Source organism: Anopheles stephensi, chromosome 3 (genome assembly GCF_013141755.1).
Source record: "Anopheles stephensi strain Indian chromosome 3, UCI_ANSTEP_V1.0, whole genome shotgun sequence".
Lineage (NCBI taxonomy): Eukaryota > Metazoa > Arthropoda > Insecta > Diptera > Culicidae > Anopheles > Anopheles stephensi.
In genome coordinates, this window is record NC_050203.1 from 21,240,534 (window position 1) to 21,263,170 (window position 22,637).

Here is a 22,637-nt window from a genome sequence, read left to right on the forward strand (position 1 = left end):
ATACTACTATTCACATCTAACCCAAGAAACCAGCTTCAAATGATAACAAATTTTATTAACTTTAAATGTGTTTTACCCGAATTAATCTGCTCGAAAATGAAAACGGCGGTCTACTAATGTACTAACACTATCCGTAATCTCTGCTAACACCGCACGCGCTATTACTAACAAGCTCCTTCACACAGAATACACATCTCGGTAGAAATCCTTAGACCTTGATCGGTCTATTTTTTATCATTCTCAGTATTCTCTCAGTCTCAGTATTCTCTTGCTCTCTCCCTCTCTCTCTTTTCATCACTATTAGTGCACGAGTAGACTATATTACGAAATTCCCCTCTCCACCACTCCCCGCCTTTATCTCATCCATTTTTGTGCTCTTTGCTTTGCCAGAATTACGGCGAGAATTGATGACGACATGATCAGACACTACTGCAACGAGGACATCTTCATCCTGGAAGTGCAACGGTACGAGGAGGACCTGTACGACATCACGTTAACGGAGCTGCCGACGCACTAGCCGTCCCTACCCGGCGTCCGCAGTGCCATACGCTAATTGTGCGCCGCCATTCTTCCCGCCATCACCACCCCCGTTTGCTCCACCATTTCGGAGTCGCCGGAGATACGAAAAAAAAAGCACAGGGTAACCTGTGCACCACACATCTTGCCATCGCCGCAGTCGGGAAGCTGCATTTGCCAACGTGCCAAACCAGCGCCAACAGCAACGAGGGAAAGCGACAGGAAGACAATTCGTCAAGTTTTTCCGCCCCGAGATAGCCCCGTATCACGGACAGAAGCGACAAGTTTTTATTTTCAATAAGGAGAGCATGAAAATGAGCGAAGTAAGTGCAAGCAAGCAAGCAGCATACATTTAATAGTTTGTAAGTGTTTTTTTACGTAGTTTTTTAAACGATTTTTTTTCTATGAGATTATGATAAGCGTAAAGGGCGTGTTAATTAACATAGAGAGAACAATGAAGACAAAACCGTGCCTTAGACAATCACGAACAGCTCTTTCCCGCGAGTGGGCACAGAGAGTAGGAAAAACTTTGAAACACACAACTGCACACTGTACATAGGCGCTGCTTGCGGAGCAGCAAACAGTTGTTAATCCTTTGGGTGGTGTCAAACATGGCGAAACGGGACAGGTGTCCCCGTCCGGCGTAGCGACGTTAGGATGGTTAGTGAATTTAAGTAAGCGAATTAATGTTGAACAAACATTACTATTTATTTCGAAACCTAGCCGTTACATTGCGTTACATTAGCTGCGTACAAACCCCAGGCACAGACCCTTGGGGATAGCTTGCTTCAGAGATTTCAGATAATCAGAATCCACACCCCCCTCTCCCCCCAGGAATTTGTTTGAAATTTAGTTTTGTTTATTTGCCCCTGAGCAAAAATGCATTTAAATGGACCAGCTTCTACTGGTACTTCTGTCCACCACCACCACCATCCACTCTCGTACAGGCCATGCGAATAATAAGATCTCAAAAGGAAAAAAGAAAGAGAAAACACATTGGGTGGATAGTATTAAAACAGGAGAGGGAATTGAATATTGCTCAAATGAAGTTTACTTAAGCGTATCACAGATTTTTGTTGCCCCTTCATTCCAATTGCCATAGGTAAGGCACATGGACACAGAATACTTACAAAAATAGGCATACTTCAATGGAGCTGCTAGCTCTTTCAAGATAATGATTATATATGCTGTTATGATTATAAATAGTTGTCCCCCTATAAATAATTGAGCGAAACAAGCGCGGTATTACCGCCAGAGAGCATGCAATATTAACAAATAGACAGTGTTGCAGGGGCTGTAGTGGCAGAAGGCAGCTGCCGTCCTCCGCCACTAGTTCGCTGCTTAGGCTTAGGATTTTCTTTACTTACGCTCACCTTCACACACAAACAGACACACACAGACACACAACTCCATGACAGTATTTTGTATTAGCAACTCCACAGATCATTCCGTCCGCAGGCAGCCCGACAGACAGGCAGACAGGCAGCCAGACACGAGTTGTACTTAATGTTCTTTGTTTATCAAACTGCCATATTGTCGTGGATAGATCACAAAACTAGCAACGTAAGGATTTTGATGTTTCCCCCCCTCTGGAGCCTTAAGATTTCTGGCCCCCCTCCCAAAACACGTAGTGCCGTAACGATAGATGCGCCTATTGATAGCAGTAAGTACACGTTTTATTATCGGTAATTGGTTAAGTACCTGAGGCGCACGCGGACGAGAGAAAACAAACACTAGCGTATGCTGTTGATGTTCAAGTGTGCCAGTAAATGATTGAAACGAGAAGCGAAGGAGATAAGAAAGAGGAGGGGGTTTGGATTGAGTTGTTTGTATACTAATTAACTAATTGTTTTTTTTTTCTTAACGTCTTATCTCATTCTCCCTTCTAAAATCGTTTTTGTTTTAATGCGGCAAAAGTCCTGAAAGGAAAATATTTTGTAACACGATAATTGGCACCCAAACTATGTGATATTTAAAAGAGTGGAAAAAAAGGAATTCAAAAATTGTACTTGAGGAGACACACACAGAAGCGCCGCGTGTCCCCTGGAACCGGATCCGGCGACCCAACTCCCCCCTTTCTTTTCGCGGGGTGGGAAGGGGGGATCGGACCGTTATTAGGGGTTAAAGTTATGTGTAAAAAAAGAAAACAAAACTGGCCCGGAACACGGCCCCGTGCGAGGACTTTTCTCTGCTTCTTATAATACCTTTAATCGATCGAGTTGCCATAACTGCTTAAGCAAGCGTGTGTCGGTGTGAGCGGAAAGCGGGGAGTTTATTTTTTACTTTTTTGTTATAGAAGGATGAGTGAGCATGTATGAGTGTGGTGTGTGTGTGTGCATTTTTCTTATTGTAATCAGTTACATTCCACACACACACGCACACTTAGCTGTGGTATTCTCCCGGGGTGGCCAAACGACGAGTGAGAAAGGCGGCACAGAAGCGTATCGGATCGGACGATCCTCGGAAGGATCCTTATAGCTGCTAGGTTAGGATCCTTGTAGCGAGCGAGAGAGAGAGAGAGCATCTATCGGAAAATAGCACAAAATGTGGCACAATTTTAGGTGGTTAGCAGTAGGAAGGTGCGCCACTAGGTAAGGGGCGCATTTTTTTCTTTCTTCTTTGTAGCCTGTAGGGACGACTAGCTCTTAGTAGTTCTAGTAGTAGAGGTAGTACACAGAAAACACAGGAAGGTGCAACAACAGTTGCAGTGTAGGCTTCCGTTAAAAATGCAATATTAATTTTACATTGACAGTAGGGTTTTTTTTCTTTCTTTCTTTCTTTCTTTCTCCTCCCCACCCCATTTGTTTCGCCCTAGGAGCTAGGTAGTAGGAGCGTCGTATCGGTTAAGTAGCTTAGTAGCCTTAGTAGAAGTCTTTTTTACCCGCGTTTTTTTTTTGTTTTGTTTTTCGTTACTTTACTTCGGTGGTTTAGGCAAGCGATAAGCCGTCTTAAACCTTCCGTTAAACAAACAGCCACTCAAATCCACATCCACATCAGCATGTAATAGTAACAGTAAGAAAGATTTCAAAATGGCGGCTTTCTTTAAGGAGTAAAACACAGCATGGAAAGCACTCCATTTCGGTAGCATTTATCTTTTAATTCTCCTTTTTTATTGTTTCTATTTCACCTTTAGTAGTTTGTAACCACAACCAATACACGCACACACACACACACTCACTTAGCTGTTAAGCTACATCAATTACAAAACAAAACCGTCCTTCGTATTGCCATTTTCCTTCTTGAAACCTCCCCCACCTCCTCTTGAGATGAGAATTTGCCATCCAGGACAATCATGTACGACCGGTAGCCATTCCATTTTCGCGGATGATCGCGCCTCTAATGGTGGTCGTATGTGATTTTTGTTCTACCTTTTTTTTCTTAAATCATTAATTACAAACTAGCGGTTAAGTCTTTAGTAATTACGCGATCTGAGTTAGGTTAAGCGTTTTGGGTAAGAGCGAATGAAGCGGCGAGCAAAAAAAAAATGGTTTGATTTGATGAAGACGAGAAGGAAAGGAATTTCACACAAAAAAAAATGCGTTTTTGGAAATGGATTAAACGTAAGAAAAACACACACACAAAAAAAAACAAGCAAAACCCAGCGTAACAGATGAAGTAAAACAAAAAAAAAACAAGCGTTTAGTATGTAAGGTTCCCCTTTTTTTTAAACTGTACTGTTATATTTTATTGACGGCAGCACGAAGTGGAAGAAAAGAGCGTTTAAATATAATTTGAATTTAGAACATTGAAATCGAAATGTGTTAATTTTTATTTATTTATTTGTAAGTAATTGTTGAAAGAAACTGTTTTAAAATCTTTTTTTTTTCCCATGAACAGAAATTAAATAGAAAGAAAATGAACACTTAAACATGCTGCGTACGGTTGCCATGGCAGCAATCGACGGAAGCGCACGGATGCGCTAAAAAAAAATCATGCGGCGGGTAACGCGTTTTTTCGCAATCTAAATCGACCCGGCGCACCAACCGTGATAACAGGAGAGCATCCAAATCAGGAGGTATCTTTTATCGCATAACCGCCACGCTGGCATTCTCTGCAGCGAACCCTATTTCTCTCGCGCATCCTGAAAAAACATTCTCTCTCCTTTCCAATCGCTGAGAGCGATGCGATCGACGCGGCGATAAGCGAAAATTTCCAAGCAAAATCGACCCGGTGCACCAACCGTGGTAACAGGAGATCATCCAAATCAGGAGGTAGCTGGTATTCGCTACGGTGATCGCTTTTTCTCTCGCACATTCTGAAAAAATATTCTCTCTCCTTCCCGATCGCTGAGTGCGATAAGACCGACGCGGCGATAAGCGACACTTTTCATGCAAAATCGACCCGGCGCACCAACCGTGATAACAGGAGAGCATCCAAATCAGGAGGTACCATTTGTCGCATGGTTAGCTTAGTACCCAATATACCGTTCTCGTTCACTCTAGTGCTGAATGCTGAATGCTGAACACTCGTTGGTTTTTAAACATTTTTTCTTCGCTAAAAACGTATTATTTCGATCGTAATTTATTCTAGTTGCTGATTTGCGTTATTTTTATGCTAAATTATCCACTTTTTTGCTAATTTTAGAGTGTATTTTCTCTTTTTTAACCACCCCCCAGAGCAGTTAATTCAAAAAATCTGCTCGATTCAGCATTCGAGCTCGACCTGTTTTTATCCGTGTTCGAGCAGTGCTGCGTCGGGCAGATGACAGTTCGCGTTTGTTTACATCGTACGCAACGGAATCAAAACAACAGCGATCGGAAAGTTCTGCCTAGAAAACGGATTTGTTTTTTTTACAGTGGCCGGTTTTAGTCGAACGCAATAATGGCGGATGAGAATGAAAATTCGTGCGATAAGTTCGATGATGTGAAGCCGGATAAAATGTTTACGCTGAAAAAGTGGAATGCGGTCGCAATGTGGAGCTGGGACGTCGAGTGCGATACGTGTGCCATTTGCCGTGTGCAGGTTATGGGTGAGTGGTTCAAGTTGCTTTCTATTTAATCTGGTGATATTATGATAATTGTAAGCGAATCCTGTAGTTTAGCTTATGCTAAGCGTCAACGGAATTATGTGAAATTAAAGGAAGACAGCTTACATATCGATCTGTAGAGCTATGCCTGCATCTACCGTGCTTTGTTCCGGATGGTATCCGGATGGATGGTGGGTAAACGGCTTCACTTTCACAATGTGCATTAACCTTACCAGCGTCCTTGCTCTAAAAAGCCAAGTTGTTGATCCAAAGGCAAGTTTCTGGTAGCCATACCTTTCCAGTCATTTCTGGCCACCTTAACTCAATGTTGCCGGCCCAACTGCCCAAGTTCATAGAAAATGGTCGTCATCTCAATTCAAGAACCGAGTTTGTCGAGGTCGTTTTATCTTATTGAGCCTCGGACCACTTAAAACAGTCTGCTGGTTCCGGATGTCGGCAGCTGCCGACTTCCACAAGGTTTTTATAGGGCTTCCAAAATCTAAGCTGCTGCAGAAACACGCTGGTCGCTAACATTGAAAATGAATCCCCAGAAGCAACTCGCAAGAGGCTACAGTTTAATAATTTTTTTTTTATTTTCCTTTGTTCTGTTCGGATTACCAAAATATGCCGTGTATTATTTTCTAATGCACGAAACGCAAACGAAAGCAGACAGGCAGCCAGACACGAGTTGTACTTAATGTTCTTTGTTTATCAAACTGCCATATTGTCGTGGATAGATCACAAAACTAGCAACGTAAGGATTTTGATGTTTCCCCCCCTCTGGAGCCTTAAGATTTCTGGCCCCCCTCCCAAAACACGTAGTGCCGTAACGATAGATGCGCCTATTGATAGCAGTAAGTACACGTTTTATTATCGGTAATTGGTTAAGTACCTGAGGCGCACGCGGACGAGAGAAAACAAACACTAGCGTATGCTGTTGATGTTCAAGTGTGCCAGTAAATGATTGAAACGAGAAGCGAAGGAGATAAGAAAGAGGAGGGGGTTTGGATTGAGTTGTTTGTATACTAATTAACTAATTGTTTTTTTTTTCTTAACGTCTTATCTCATTCTCCCTTCTAAAATCGTTTTTGTTTTAATGCGGCAAAAGTCCTGAAAGGAAAATATTTTGTAACACGATAATTGGCACCCAAACTATGTGATATTTAAAAGAGTGGAAAAAAAGGAATTCAAAAATTGTACTTGAGGAGACACACACAGAAGCGCCGCGTGTCCCCTGGAACCGGATCCGGCGACCCAACTCCCCCCTTTCTTTTCGCGGGGTGGGAAGGGGGGATCGGACCGTTATTAGGGGTTAAAGTTATGTGTAAAAAAAGAAAACAAAACTGGCCCGGAACACGGCCCCGTGCGAGGACTTTTCTCTGCTTCTTATAATACCTTTAATCGATCGAGTTGCCATAACTGCTTAAGCAAGCGTGTGTCGGTGTGAGCGGAAAGCGGGGAGTTTATTTTTTACTTTTTTGTTATAGAAGGATGAGTGAGCATGTATGAGTGTGGTGTGTGTGTGTGCATTTTTCTTATTGTAATCAGTTACATTCCACACACACACGCACACTTAGCTGTGGTATTCTCCCGGGGTGGCCAAACGACGAGTGAGAAAGGCGGCACAGAAGCGTATCGGATCGGACGATCCTCGGAAGGATCCTTATAGCTGCTAGGTTGATCCAAAGGCTAGGTTGATCCAATGAATCCCCAGAAGCAACTCGCAAGAGGCTACAGTTTAATAATTTTTTTTTTATTTTCCTTTGTTCTGTTCGGATTACCAAAATATGCCGTGTATTATTTTCTAATGCACGAAACGCAAACGAAAGCAATCTTTTCTAGCTAAATAAGAACTCATAAAACGTAGCCGTTGGCACATGTATGAACAAGAATGTGCCCCCTTTTGCCACCCATTAAATCGCGATTGAATCCTTTGTTTCTTAGCAAATTGATTACGGGTTTTCGTTTCTTCCTTTATTCAAATCAATATTCGATGTGCGCATCGCAGCTCTAATCTCAAGATTGGGAAACAAAACATTAGACAAACTTAAACCCATGCTCTCCTATCCATGCGCGGGTGTTGTGCGATGCGATGCGTTGCAATAAATATTATTAACATCCTTCGGCGTGCGCGCACTCGAGATTCGAACCACGACGTGTTCACCAAAGCAAGTGAATCTATTCTCCCGTTCTCGCACGGTGTCATGTTCAGGTTAAATTTTATATATCCCACCAGCTGGTACAAAATGGTTGGCCTTATGGTATTTGTGTGCAATTTTTATAGGTTCTGTGTTCCAATTTAATTACCAGTGTTGTGTGTTGTCTCGTACACTATATACATTCGCATACTCTCGGGAAGGTACGGGGCCGGGTTTTTGCCACCGCTCTTCCTACTTTATCGTTTAAAAACAAACATTTTTGCATTAAAGAAGAAGAACATATTCATCTGTAAACTAAAGCATTAAATGTTTTCTATAATAACTAATCCAAAAAATAGTAAACCCTGTCATTCCTTCTACACTCTCATGCACGCTCATTCTTTCTGTGAGTTTTAAAATGTTTCGCCACCTCTCCGGTTTGTCGCTTAAAGCGTCAATATCAAAGGCAGAACGAACGAATGTTCACAGCACTCTCCCTCCTCTCTCTCTATCTCTCTGACTGGTAGACTCTAATATTCTTCTAGACTAAAAGGTTCTGTTTTGCACCCGCGTCTGGCACGCTAAACTTACGATCGATCATTAAAAAATTACTTTAGAAGCACCGCGAATGCAGTCCAGGTTTGAAAACAGCACGCATCCGGAAGTATTCTTGAGGGGAGGTGAATAAATTCCACACTCCCCTGTGTCAAGCATCTATAAGCTGAAGTGTCCAATTTGATTGGAACATGTATGTCTTGTGTCTGTGCTACCTCTACAACTACCACTAGTACCTAATAGTGCCCTGCGCTTTTTTGGTTTAAAATTTGAAGCTCCCTCTTGTACACATACATCCTACTGTTCGGAAGAAACCAAAATAAAATACAGAGGAAGAGAGAGGGAAAGAACGAAGATCGTTGGATTGGATGCTTGCTAAAAACCTACAAACGAAATCGAGTAAATCCTGCCACTGGCGGCAAAACAGAATCTATTGGATCATATCACATTCTAGTACTTGTATGCTGCGCTCTCACTACCGGGTGCCAGCTGTGCCATACGCAATCTCCCGGACACCTTAGAAATTCCTCGGAGAGCACTGCGCGAACGCCGGGCAACATCTCAGCACCACCGACCCTGCTTACATGTTGAACGACAGTGGCTTAATGTTGGCGACCGAGCTCATACGCCGCACGCGGCCCATCATCTTGCGCTCAATGTCCTCGAGCGATTTGCCCTGCGTCTCCGGGACGTACACGATCACGAACATCAGACCGATCACACAGATCGAACCGAACATCCAGAACGCACCATGATTGCCGATCGAAGCTGTAGGACGAGAAATAAAGCCATTAAACTCCATTCGCCAGCTCATCTCTTCGGCAAGAAATCGCTTACCCGTAATGTCAGCAAACGTTTTCGTGACCACGAACGTGCAGCTCCAGTTGAACGCCGTCGCAACCGATGCAGCCGAACCACGAATCTTGCCGGGCAAAATTTCACCCATCATCAGCCACGGAATCGGACCGAAGCCGAGCGAGAAACCGACCACAAACACGACGAACGCAGCCAACGGCAACCAACCGATGTGCGACACATCGTCCCCATTATTCTTCATGTAGAAGAACGTGCCCAGCGTCATGAGCGTAATGATCATCGCCACATCCGAGATGTACAGCAGTATCTTGCGGCCCAACCGATCGATCAGTATCGTCGCAATGAACGTTGCGATAAAGTTCACCACACCGACAATGATCGTGCACAGCTTCTCGTCGATCGTCGAACCGGCACTCTGGAAGATCTGCACCGTGTAGAAGATGACCGCATTAATACCGGACAGCTGCTGGAAGAACATCAACCCGAGCGAGATGAGCAGCGGCTTCAGGTTGGACTTTTTCAACAGATCCAGCATCGCACTCTTGGACGCGTGTCGTTCCGCTTCCTGGTGTGACTTGGAGATACCCTTCAGCTCTGGCTCCACGTCCGCCTTACGACCGCGCAGCCACTGCAGGGCTTTACGGGCACGCTCCTCCCGGTTGCGTGACACGTACCAGCGAGGTGTCTCAGGGATAAGGAACATCAGGATCAGGAATGGCACGGGCAGTGCCGCACCGAGGAACGCTAGCCCGGACCAGTCCAGGTACTTGCCGGCGACGAAGCACAGCAGAATGCCAATGTTACCGAACGCCGTTGGCAGGAGACCGAGTGTGCCGCGAACCTCCGGTTGTACCGTTTCGCCGAGATAGACCGGAAGCGATAGCGAAGCAATACCGACGCACAAACCGGATAGGGCACGACCTGTAAAATGAGAGGTCCAACAAATGAGAGGTTCAAATGTGGTTTCAATATAGCAAGCTCTGCAGGACACTTACCGACGAGGACCATTGCCACGTGGGTAGCACAACCGATCAGTAGCCAGGATATGATGAAGGGTGTTGCCGTCGCCAGGATGGTGTTCTTGCGCCCCAGATACTCAATCATCGGTCCACCGAGAATGCCACCGGCCAGACCGGCAAGCGGCATAATACCACCGACCCACGAGCCCTGGAGAGTTGGATGGGATGAAAAAGATGAAGATGAAACGCTTTAACCTTGAACTGCGACATCTCGTATGACGTGGATGATGGCGAATTTGCCGAATTCATCACCACCGCGCGGCGGAGTCGGAAAGGATGGGGAAGGATTTGTTTGTTTTTGTCTTTCGTGCGAGCGCAATGCGGCCCGGACGAATTGGACGAATGGCACAGAAGGATGTGGATGAGGTACAATATTGGGATGGTTAAAAATATCCTTCCCGTCCATTGTTTCCTCGGCGCTTGGGTTGGAGGGTCCGGTGGAGTAAGAAAAGCCCTTCCTATTTATGAAGCGTGTGTACTAGCGCCATCAGGCACTTCTTATTAACTTTTATAAACAACGCGTGGAGCAGTATTGCATGAGACAGTCGGCACCAGCCATCGTAGGCATAACAATCAACAATTTATTTATTGATTGTTTTTGTATTCCAACCCGACGCTTCCACGTTTAATGAGTCCCTAACTAGGTCCGCCTCTCCAGCCGAGGAACGTTTTGTTGACTATTTTAATGTATAAAGGCTAACCAAGCAGTTACGGATTATCGGATTGTTAGCCGCGATGATCTGATGATGCCTTTGGCTGATTAGAGCGAAGTGAAGAGCGCTTTTGATCAACAAGAGGGGACGACCTGCACGTGTGTAAGATGATCGAGACCTTTTGGGCCTTCGCGTTTGAAGCGCAGTTTACTTACCGATTGGTCCGTCACTTCGAATGATGTAATGTTGCGATCCTTCATCGATACCAGGGCGGGTGAGGTGTACGCGGATGAAAATCCAACGACCATGGATCCGAGCGACACCGACAGGGCGGCCAGTACCTTGAAAATCCACCCAAGCAGAATAAAGGTAGTATAAGTACACACCCGTTTTCTTGAGCACGATGAAGATGATCATTTCGGTTGGCATGGCGACTGTTGTCACCAAAGTATGCTTTGAGTGCTACTGAGCACTGAACATGGTAGGGTTAATCAGAAGAGCGTGGATCAGGCGAGTTCTTTTCGGAGATGGATTTGTGGTTTGATGTGCACTGAAAGGTGAATAGAAGAAGATTGGCTTTAAACCTGCGATAAGGTGCACTTGGCGACCGGTTCCTCGGCGGGCACCGTGAACGACACATGGGTGTCGGCACGCATCAAAATCTTCACCATGCTGCAGCCGTCTGTTTTGCACCACCAGCTGCAATGTTAACTTCGCGACAACACTTCAAACTGGCACGGGAATGTCTTCGTTCCGTCGGGGTTTCTTCGGTACCGGATACGCAATTCTTCGCACCTCTAAAATCGCACAACACACGAAAACAAAACACACACACACACACAAAATGGAGGAAGGAAAACCTAAAGAATCGGCAAGGAAAAACCCCCGTAACACATTGGACAGCTTCTGCTCTGGAACTCTGACGTCCGTCCGTCCGTCAGTCCGTCCGTGTGTGTGCGCGCGCGGAACCGCTCTGGTACGGCTCGGGTCCAAATCCAGTGTGTGAACACGCCGAACGGTGGTTCCGCGTGTGTGCGGCCGATAAGTACGCGTAATATGTAGCAATCGCAGCATCCTGCCGCTGGAACTCTGCTGTCGTGCTGGTGTTGGTGTGCTTCGATTGGTCTCCCCAGCTTGTTACTGGAACTCTACGTCCCCATCCATCCATCCATCCAGCCCCAGCATCGGTGCACACAAGTTCGCGATAGTCGAGTGGCGAAAAAGGATGGAACGGGGAACTCATCACCACTGCTGATGATAATGTTCCGGTCACTCCAGACAAGGAAGCCGCAAACGGCATGGTGGACTTCTTTTTCATCTGCTCCCCTATTCGTCAAGGAGCAAACTAAATCGAAACGATTTTCCCAATTGCTGGCTCAAGTCCGCCACCCACCCACCCTTGAGACGGGTGTCGTGGTCACACTGACACAAGCACACATGCTGTGGGGAGGGGGATGTCGAGTAGGCAAATCAATGGTTCACGTTATCAACGTCATTGCCCCATCCCTGTATGCAAACGCGAAGTTTGTATGCCCGGACCGCGACTTCCGCTTCCTTTCGTGTTTGGCCCCGATTTCAGTTGGTCCTACTTTGCACTATAGTCTTTTCTCCGGCTCATTGGTTCGAACGAATTGGGAATAACTCCATCATGGTTTGAAGCAGAATTTAGTTGAGGTTTAAATAACGGTTCAAAGTCTAATTAGCTGACTATGTTGCCTATCTGAGTGAAGAATACCGATGAATCGAGATGCCCCAAGCCCGAACTCACTTTGACCGGATGCCATACTGTCCTTATAATACCCAAACCGAACATATGTCCTGTGTATTTGAGTTTGAAGAAAAACAAGTGCTATCGCAACCAAAAATCAAACCAACCGGTAGACAAACACACACCATTCCGACCGTTGCCATCGGCAGCCTGTGACCATCGTCCCGCGGTTCGCCCGGTGATACTACGAGTGCCACGGTCGCCACCGTCCGGTCGGATACTGCCGAAGTTTTCCTGTCCGCTGTAGCAAAATTTTCCATCACCAGCTTTCCACACAGTACTTGCTTTTCCAACATTGGACAGTAAATGGTGGGCTAATGCAAGGATATACACACACACACACAAGCGCACCCTCAAGGCGCAAACTAAGCACACGGGATTTAAATCGTCCAAAAATATTCCGTCCAAGCTGGAACTTTTATTCTGAAGACGATGGCTAAGCTCTATTTCACGATAAGATTATCTCAGCCAGGATCACACTCAATCCATTTGAAAATGGGCAATCACACAGCTGTAACGAACGGACAACTACTGAGCAACCAGCCAGCCAGCACAGTCCTCAGCAAGCGAAAGGATATCGGAAACAGCCAGTATCGTTCGCAGCACATCCCACGTACACTGACGCAATGTGGACGCATTCGTAAACGGCAAAATGTGTTATGTCCAGTTTCCTTCTGGCTCTTCCTCACGCTTCCGGATATAATTATCCCGCAGTTCCATCTGTGCGCTTGGAAGCAAAACCAAATGCAGTGTGTGAAGTTGCGCTTGCTCTAATTCAACCAATGGAAACGGATCGTGGACGTGAGTTTTCCGGGTCGTTTGACGATTTCAAAAATCACAAATATGTACTGTGTCATTGACATTGAAACGACTCACATAACCAGGACAACTAAGACAAGCGATGGCCAAGTCTTCCCCTTCCAATTTACGCGGCACATATTCAGGAGACATCATTTAATTATGAACTGCTCCTAGCTTACACATCAAAGTTCCCGGTCGTCAGGACGTTTCATCGCTCTGAAACGATTAATATGTGTTGATTAAATTTACGACCCAACAGACACAACCATTTCAAGTGCACGTCTTTAATGCACGGACCTCAAATTCACACGCGTGTATGATTATTTCCGGCCATCGACGTAACTAGAAGCGGCGGTTGGCTATTAATAAAGGTCGAAACAAAAAATACACCACCACCATGCCACCATTGGTGACGAAAAGCGTTCTAAAGCCATATTTGGGCCACCACTTAATCAAAAGCATGTACGCACAGCCGCCAGCAGTACCAGTTATCAATGGAGGAGAGGTCAATCTTGACACCGTTTCAAATGCGACCTAAATCGCGGGAAACCACAGGAGAGCGGTGAGCATGCGACGCCTGGATCTGTTTACGCCACACCGCATGTTAGCACTACGTTCCCAGAGCCTTGAAGCGGCGTTAAAGACATCCATTCCCGCTTGGTGAATGGCGCGTGGAAACTATTTAAACTTGTTTTTTTTTTTCATTCCCATTTTCATAACGGACACTATCATCGGTACTACCGTATTTGCATCGCTCGCTTGCATTAATCTCTAGCAAAGGTTGCGTTTGCTGCTAAACTGTTCTGTAAACATTTGCTGCCAGCGAGCTCCCCATCATTGAATCGTAGATGATCGGAACAGCTACTGATAAAGGGCAAAACGTGATCGTTCTTCGCAATACGTGATTTGGTGTAGTGTGGTTTTGTCTCCCACCGATAGAGGGCGCTCGATGAAGCTCACAAACGTCATCAGCAGAGATCAGCGGTTCGATTGATTTGCGGTAAACGATCATCGATTAATTAGCACTTTTTAAGCTCACCAGCACGACTTAAGATTTCCTGGTACTTTTAAGGCACACACACGCACCCAGACACACACACACGGACCCCTTTTTTCCTCGTTCGCAGTTTTCCCTACCGTAAAGAAGGATCCTTCTTTCTCGGATTCACGAAAGGATCACCTATCGGTTGCTATCGATCGTTCACGCACTCCCACCCACACCGCACTCGTGTCAGAGCTTGTGACCCAGCGGGGTGAGGCGTTCGAACTACACGAATTTTCCACAGTAGCGAGCGTTTCACCATCGACTAAACCATGGCACCGATCGGTAGCTGCTTTTTATACTGGACCGATTCCCGTCCAACAGAGATAGTGGCACCGGTTAGTTCCTCCCGGCAGGAATGTTTTTCCACGAAGGGAAATTCCTTTTCGAGCGTGTGTGTGTGTGTGTGTATGTGCTCACTCGCTACCCTTTCCACAAATAAGCAGCACTACGGCTAGGTCCCCTTCCAAAACACATAACAATGAATAAAGGCTACTACTACTGGCTACTGTAAATTCGAACGCGTGCAATGGCTACTACGATCAAGCGCACTCAGTCTGTGCACAATGGTTCCGATGCATGTCCCGGGGCACTCCCAACCTTTCATTCATCGTTCCAGCAAAAGTATCGGAAGCAGGAACAGAAAAGGGTAGTTTGCCATCGGCAAAAAAAATATGACCTCCGATTGTGAACATGCCCTTGTGTTTTTTTTTTTGCATTCAGGTGCGTTCCTCACTACTATCTCTCGCACCAGGACGGTTCGCAACGTCAAGGTGCATCGCAGATCCCAATGTGCCAATTCCAAACCGGGAACCGATCGATCGAAATGGCATTCGGTCGGTCGTCACGTGTCCGCCGTTAGTGTGGTGATGCGCACCCGTTTTCTTTCTCCCGCAAGGTAAACGCATCGATGCTTGGTTATCGATAAGTCATTAGAAATAGAAGAGAGGAAAAAAAACGTAAAACCGAAACAGTTCAGCGATGAGATTACTATTCCAGCTGGCTCGGTTGCGCGTGCACACACCCTACACAGGTAGCTATGAATAGTTTTGATTAATTAGCTGTCGAACAATTTACGCTTTCGGGGGCAGCAAATGGCTGTTGGCTCGGATATGGAAGTGCCGTTGTGTGTCCATCATTCCGGTAAGGTGAATAAAATAAAGTGCCATGCCAAGTTGGAATCGTTTCCAGCGTCCTTGAACTGAGTCGAGTGTGCCGGGAATAGTATAGTGATCTATTGATGCATCCTAGAGAATAGTTCTAATTTTTGAAGCTTTAAATAATTATTGAATAAATCCTCTACCACTGACACCGTGGTCTGACAATGTTTGGAAGTTGTGAGGTTGAACCGATAGTAGAACCGCAATTATCCCGTTCGCACGCTGTTGACATCCGTGCGAACGATCCGACAATAACAACAATCGAAGAAGATGCTTTTTCCGCGCACATCGAAGCACAACGAGAGCGTACGCCCCGCGGAAGAGCCCCGGCCGGATGATAAGATCACGTAGGCAACAGCTGCTCCCAGCCGAAGCTCGTACAACTCAAACGGGATTCTCGTCGATCTTTGCTGGTAGTAGCGGTTTTTTATTACATGGCCAGCTTAAGGTCGCCTGTTCGGTCAGGGGGAGGAATCGCTGCAAGGATTTGCGACGAAGCATCCATTATCAGTGACGCAAATGTTGGCGCTATGATAGTGTGCAACGAACCTACGGGAGAATCTTCGCAAGGCGAGACCACCGCATGTTGGAAGCTTCCCGACCGGAGGCGTCCCGTTGCCCATGACCTCTGGAGAGGTAAGGGTTCGAGCGTTTGCCAAAGTTATTTTGCTAGGAGTTTGATCCTCGAAAAGGATCGTCCTTAGGAGTCGTCGATCAGGACTTTGAGGATCAAGAAAGTGATTATACAATCCGTCTGTTTTGTCAAACCAATCATTAATTCATATTGAAATATTTGGACCATACTATTAGGTCTCAGCAATTGGTGAACCTTTAGCTGGTAGACTATTTGTCCGGGACACACAGAATATTTATTCGTCTGCCACGCTCGAAGCTGTCTACACTAACAAGCTGCTGCCAGCTCATCTTCGTCACTGTCGATCGGTGCACCTTATCGGTATAAACAAACGTACTGTGGGAGGCACAATTTGCATCTCCGTCTGGGTCAGTCGAGTGGCGTACACATCAGACTCAAAGATTGCCCGCTTTAACACGCGTCCATGGCTAACCCGATGTTTATGACGTTTGGAAGATGGGCCACATCATGCAGTTGATAGACATCTGAAGATGTACTCTTTCTGGTGCAGTTTCCTAACATTGTCGCCATGCCGTATATATTGAAATGATCCTTTTCAACAACAACAAAAACCTAACACCTACCTGTGTCCAGATGTAGATAGGATTGGTGGTTGGCCGGTACACCTCCAGCTTCGGTTTGCCCTCCTCCGTAATCTGTCGCACGAACGGTACAGCGGTACGCATGTTTTCCTCCTTCGTGCCCATTTCCATCTCCAGAAAGCGGATGCTTTTCCGCGAATCCGTACTCATCGACTTGGACTGTTGGAAATGTTTGCGTGAGCTGATGTAATCTTCCTCGTCGCTCGAATCCAGATCCTACCCAAGAAAAGACGAGCGGTCATTGTAAGGTTCAGACATTCTTGTTTTTCGCCATCGCCGCCCTACCTTCAGGTCAATGATGACGGGCTTGGTAATGTCGGCATCAATCCGCAGCAGACTGGTGGAGGGTTCAAAGTCTTCCTCGCTGCTAGACGGCGACGGTTCCTTGTCGAACTTGAACGAAATGTGCCGCGCATCGAGACTCTTGTGTTTGCGCTCCTGAAACTCTTTCCGCTGGCCCTCGAAATCGTCCGACGATGAGGAAGCCTTTAGAAGCTGCTCCAGCACCTTGGCGCTCTTCACATCGAGCGATACATGCTTCTTGCCCTGGAACTGTCTTCGGTTGTCGGTCGCTAGCAGGTGTCGGAGTTCCTAAAAAGCAAGCAATAAAAATCACATCAGTAAGAATATTCTACCTCCTCAGTAAGTGCTTCTGCCGTACCTTGATTAGCTGTGTCTTGTGCTCGGATGTGCTGTGACTTTTGTGCTTCTGAAAGTGTTCCCGCTGCTTGCGGAAGCTGTTCTCATCCTCATCGAACCGGTCCTCCTCCTGGTCGAACGAAACGCGCGAACTCTTGAGCGACGATTTGGATTTGGTTTTTTCACCCGCCTCGAGGAACGGATTCGTATCGTCCGTCTCGAGGATCGGGCTGAATGTTCGCTGCGGTTGGTGCTGTGCGCGCGGCGGTACACTGGCCAGATCCTCAGCGTTGGTGTCGAGCACGATCGTGTCCAGGCTGGTTGCCGTCGTCGAGGTGGAGAGCGATCCTTCGGCCGTGTTAACACGCTGATAGCCGTACTGCAGTGGATCACGGATCTCATCCTGGAAGTCGTTTGAAATGGAATCGAATAAGTTAAGGTCTTTGCGCTTCACTGGGTTCGAAAATTCGAATGAAACTCCCTTTACCACCGCTCACTAATTCACTTGCCGCAATACTGAGCCATATTTTCAAATGCTTGAGTTTAGTTTGACCGTGCTATGGAAATCAGAGTACAAACAAGTGCTCTGAATTTATTTGTTCTTTGATAGATGCTGATTGCCGAAGCGTAAAAGACAGCTCAAGAAAGTTTATACTCCTCTTGATCCAGTATTCCCCACCTTGTACCGGAAAAATGCATTCAAAATCAAACGGTGCGTGAAATATTTCACCACGAAACATTTCCCACATGTGTAGTTAGCTCATCTCACGCATAGGTGGCGCTACCGTCCTTATATATTTGCCTAAAGTAACCGCAATGCACGGCAAAATGATTAAATATTTATTTTTCCACGAGATAATACGATTCTTTCATAAATTAGCGAACAAAAAGGCAAGATTAATCATCTAACGAAGAGCTCAAAACTAGATCAAGCTAGTTTTTGTGCACAAACATTGTCACCGTAAACGTGGCGCGTTTAATTGGTGTTTATCATTTTAAATGACCATTTACAATCGTACGAGCGACACGCCAGCACACCGGTACACGTGCTCTACTGGCGCCGGTATGTAAATGTGGACAATTGTTGCACATTGTGCAGTCTGTGTGCTGCACTTATTGCACGTTTCGTTGCAGTGGTTGAACAATTGGAGGCCATGTTTGTGTTGGTGTGATCGCTTTTTAATTTTTTTGTTTACCTTTTTTAACAATCGGCAATGCTTTATTTGTTAGCATAAATATTTTCCTTATATTTTTCACTCTCTCGCTCTCTCTCCACTCTCCACGTTGCTATAAATATGTGCCCTCGTTTTACTCTTTGAACCCGCTCTCTTGCAGTGCCCGGCCGTCCGAAGCGGCCAACCCTGGGCTACGAAACCGACACGAACATTCCAGAAGAAATCGACCTTCCGGTGCGGAAAGAATCAACGTTTTGCTGTGACCGGTTGCATCGAGTTTTAGTTCCTCTTTTTTCTTCCGATTTGTCGTGGGTTCCTACTTTCCCGCCACTAGTTGTAGATAAGCCACAGGGAAGTGGAAGTGCTTACGCCTTGTTGTAAGTTTACCTGTGTGCCTGTGTGTGAAACTATATTTGACATGCAAAACGCCACCAGGCTGGTTGCTGCCGGGTCAACCTACGTCAGCTCGTGGATTGGCCGGCCTTTCGTTTCTGTTTTTGTTTTCATATCGTGACGCAATTCGGTCTCGACGGTAACCAGTACAGTTACACTTCATTTATGTTGTACGCTCGCTTGTTACGGTAGATCTTTTCGGAAGATCGACGCTACCCCAATCTGTTCATTCATCTGTAACCGGTTAAATCTGAAGAAGAGAGGTGATTCTCATTCCGATAAAGTTGAGCAAATATAAATAGCTCCACATGTGTCCTGAGGGGTACAAAAGACACATCATTTAAAGCAAAAAAAGCATTTACGGGATGTTGTAGTTCCGTAGAATTTTATTCCTTTTCTCAAATCCCATCAAAAATCTTTAAGCAACAAGGAGAGAGTTCAAAATTTATGTTTAAAGGACAACAACCGGTGCGTTCCTTAATTATTTTTGTTTGCTTCGCAAGACTCACACGATCGTCTGTATCTTAAGAGAGATGATATATTTTGTTTGGCAAAATGATTGTCGTTTATTTACCGACAACCTCACAGTCTCGTTCTCACCAATTTATTTGCGATTTACTTCGCTGGTGTGTGTGTGTGCGCGAGCTGCCCGGTTTGTGTACTAATGAACATACGTCAGCAATTAGCAGTCGCAAAAGATACGAGACGCTCGTCACCTGAAAGGAGGTGATAGACAGCATCAACAGAGCATCGTGCGTCTTACAAGATCGTCAAAAGATCCGGAGCAGAGTTTTCTACGTCGAACCTTGCGTCGATCAGGTTTTACGTTTTTGTCTTTTTTTTTAAATAATTTTGCTTACAAGAAAAGACCTCTCTCCTAACATGTCTACGGGTCACCCGAAAACAATGAAGCACTTGATCGCTGAGACAGATCTTAGAATATACAAACTAAGCAGCTGCATGGGCATCAGGATCAGAAAGCAGTCTGTAAGGTCCTGAGAACCTCGGGAACACTCTAATTTCTGAACTTCAAAAAGCGCTTCCTATAAAGTCTCCGCTTGGGCTCTGACACTGGTTCTGACAGCAGATTCGATGTGTTAGGGATCTCCTACTGTCATTGTGCCTCCAAGGGGGTTTTGAGCTTAGTGGCACATAGTGACTAAAGTGTCTCGCAGACTGGTCCGTGCCCGCCACGCGGACAACCCCGGACAATGTTTTTTATCATAATTTCTCAGAATTGCTAACGAGTAAACAATAGGAGCCTTGTCATTGTCAGCTGGCCATGCGCCATACGGCATGTGCCAAGCAGTATGGATAGATGCAATTATCGTCGATGCACCTACCATGCATTATGCACAGTTTAACTTTGCACACACTCATACGCACGCAACGTGCCATAAAGGTACGTACCGGGGTTAGGTGGTTTGGAAAACAATTTCATGGAAATATAACTGACTGATATCAACTAGACCACCGTCCCGAACGCACACAATAAGGGCAAAGCGTGGGCCATTCGGCCAACTTCCGTGTCCAGGTACAGAATTGTCGCGTGTAGTAGCCCTCGTCAGACTAGTGCATGATCATTGCTCACCGGGAGATAATTTGCCGTATCGCACGGAATTATTGTTGCATAGCACCTGTTGTTTTTTGTGCCAGAGCATTTAACCTGGAAGTTACCATTAGAACGACCTTACGCGGTTGAAACTATCTTGATTAAAAAGGCGGTATGTTTGCATTGTGATGGAATGTGTCGCAAGTGACGGAAAACCAAATGTAAATAATAAATAGCCGTTGTTCCGCCAATCGATATTCGTTTTTCAAAGGGAAGGTTTGTGCGCTATGAACTTTCATATTAACAAGTCGTCTAAATGCTTCAACAACCTGAGCACTTAACATCCATCCAAGGCGTCGTCGTTTGATCGAATCGTTTGCTGTACGCCAAACGTTTGTATAAGTCTCCATCTTGAAATTCGCTTGTACACGCCTGTGTCATTTTCTTTTTCTGCACAAAAAAACACCCACCATCCCCAACCAGCGATTGTAACAATTGTACCCGTTGCCACCCGTTTTCGGCGACGACCTTTTGCTTGACATTGACCACCGACGCCCGCGGTAGCGCTGAATTTGTCGCCGGCGGTCTAAATTCGTTCGAATGCCGTGCGGCTGCTCTTCGTACGGAGGAAGAGGAATGGCGGAAGTCTAGCTTAGGAGGGGGGGGGGGAAAGGTGTTCGACCCATCCATCCACCTTCGCTTTTAGGATTAGCGGACAGTGACAAAAATGTCAGAAAATTTGCGATCACCGCGAAGTTTTGTTTTTCCGCCCACCGCGGCTGTGACATAAACAGTTTCTCTCACTAACACATCAACACACACGTTCATGTAAGCACTCGGTCGGAATTCGATCACCACCAAAAACTGGGCGGAATCCCAGCCAACAAGGAAATTGTGGCTGTCGGCGAGTGCAGCAGAGCAAGTGTAGAGTGTAGACCTTACGAACTTTACCCCCGCCGGAGGACCTTGGAAGGATCGTTCACTGATCTTTGAGCAGCCAGTGTTGGCTCACTGCCGATGAGTTGCGGCAACGGTGGTCAAGTTCTATTTTTTTCATTCGAATTCTCGGTGGACCCAAAAAAAAAAAAGAAGAACTGCACACACGCTGTGCAACTTACTCCTCCTTCGTTGGTCATCGTTCGCTTGATTTTGTCGACGATACGACCCATCGGGCCGGATCCGCTGCCACCGCCTCCACCACTGCCACCACCACCTCCGGTACTCATTTTGTGACCGTTCACTTAACTTTACTGCAAAACTTCAAACTGCTCCTCGATCACACACCGTACTCGATCGAGTTACGATCGTCAATCATGCGGGATTCACTGTGCGATTCACTTTCACCCGATCACTCGCTGCCGTTGCTGATGCACCTCACCAATGTGGACACTTTGGCTGATGGTGGGCACCCGATTGCACTACTGTTCCACTAACACTTGCGATTCCTGTTCAAGGTTCAAGCTCACGCTGGATTAAGGTTCCAAAGCCACTGAACACCACTCACTGGACCATGCTGCTCCAGAAACGTCGGCTTCGTTTTTCCCCCAAATTTCTCAAGGCTTCCTCTCCCGCGGCCCGCTTACGAACAGCTGATGTAATTTGCACGACTTTGCGCACGATAAATAAACACTCACACACATGCACGTGCCACACCAAAAAGTTACGATACCGTTCACCTGTGCGGACTTAAAATTCGAACAGCGAGAAAGAAAAAAGTAACACGGCAAAATTCGCGCGCGCGTTTTATAGAGACGATAAGGTTTGAAAAGCCGACCGATTCTTCAACCCGCTTATATAGCATTTCTGTCGCTGATTATATGGACGTGAGTTCGCATTTTGAGTGTCCCGTGAGTGCTCACCAACACGTACGTTGGGTTTGGGGTGCGAACCCACAACCCCCCTGAAGGATGGCTACGGTCCACGATCGGATCGGTGAGCACCGAGCTGTGCGAGAAGTTGTTTTGGGGTGGCCACCCCACATGCGCGATATCTTCTGCTCGGGGGTGGCGCCGCCGCCTTTTCATGTTGAATGTCACCGAAGCGAATTTTGGCTTTTGGGGAACAAAATCTAAAAATGATCTACTCAACAAAATGGGAGCTTGCGTGTGTTTTCTCTCTCAGCGGAGGTGCTCACACAGTGAAGTAGTTGCTGCAATGATCGATCGTTGCTCTAAACCATCAACCAACTGCGCCAACTTTGAGCAGGAG

General features: G+C 46.1%; 3 protein-coding genes across 7 annotated transcripts in view; 2 read left to right on the forward strand and 1 right to left on the reverse strand.

Moving 5' to 3' along the window:
* LOC118512853 (protein grainyhead-like) overlaps positions 1-4,267 on the forward strand; it is a 184,314-nt gene extending 180,047 nt beyond the window's left edge. Inside the window, exon 17 of one of the 2 annotated variants that reach the window (XM_036057926.1) lies at positions 391-554. In XM_036057926.1, coding sequence (XP_035913819.1) covers positions 391-408 — 18 coding nt within the window. In that variant the 3' untranslated portion in view covers positions 409-554. Of the gene's footprint in view, positions 1-390 lie in introns of both variants that reach the window. The other variant, XM_036057924.1, reaches the window with a different exon arrangement.
* Positions 4,268-5,234: 967 nt separating this feature from the next.
* LOC118512861 (RING-box protein 2) overlaps positions 5,235-22,637 on the forward strand; it is a 35,185-nt gene continuing 17,782 nt past the window's right edge. The window contains exon 1 of the mRNA XM_036057945.1: positions 5,235-5,485. Coding sequence (XP_035913838.1) covers positions 5,338-5,485 — 148 coding nt within the window. The 5' untranslated portion in view covers positions 5,235-5,337. The remainder of the gene's footprint in view (positions 5,486-22,637) is intronic.
* On the reverse strand, positions 7,215-21,782 carry LOC118512854 (facilitated trehalose transporter Tret1). Of its 4 annotated transcripts, XM_036057927.1 has the most exons (8): positions 21,548-21,782; positions 17,332-17,712; positions 16,956-17,261; positions 16,653-16,886; positions 10,879-11,004; positions 9,987-10,158; positions 9,013-9,912; positions 7,215-8,943 (listed from the first exon to the last, which is right to left on the reverse strand). In XM_036057927.1, exons 1-8 carry the CDS (start codon positions 21,653-21,655, stop codon positions 8,756-8,758), a joined length of 2,415 nt encoding a protein of 804 aa, XP_035913820.1. In that variant the 5' UTR covers positions 21,656-21,782; the 3' UTR covers positions 7,215-8,755. The 4 variants fall into 4 exon arrangements, with proteins under 4 accessions (XP_035913820.1, XP_035913821.1, XP_035913822.1 ...); XM_036057928.1 differs by lacking the exons at positions 16,653-16,886; positions 16,956-17,261; positions 17,332-17,712; positions 21,548-21,782 and adding exons at positions 11,248-11,460; positions 14,370-14,556 and having other exon boundaries at positions 7,419-8,943; XM_036057929.1 differs by lacking the exons at positions 16,653-16,886; positions 16,956-17,261; positions 17,332-17,712; positions 21,548-21,782 and adding exons at positions 11,248-11,523; positions 14,370-14,545 and having other exon boundaries at positions 7,419-8,943.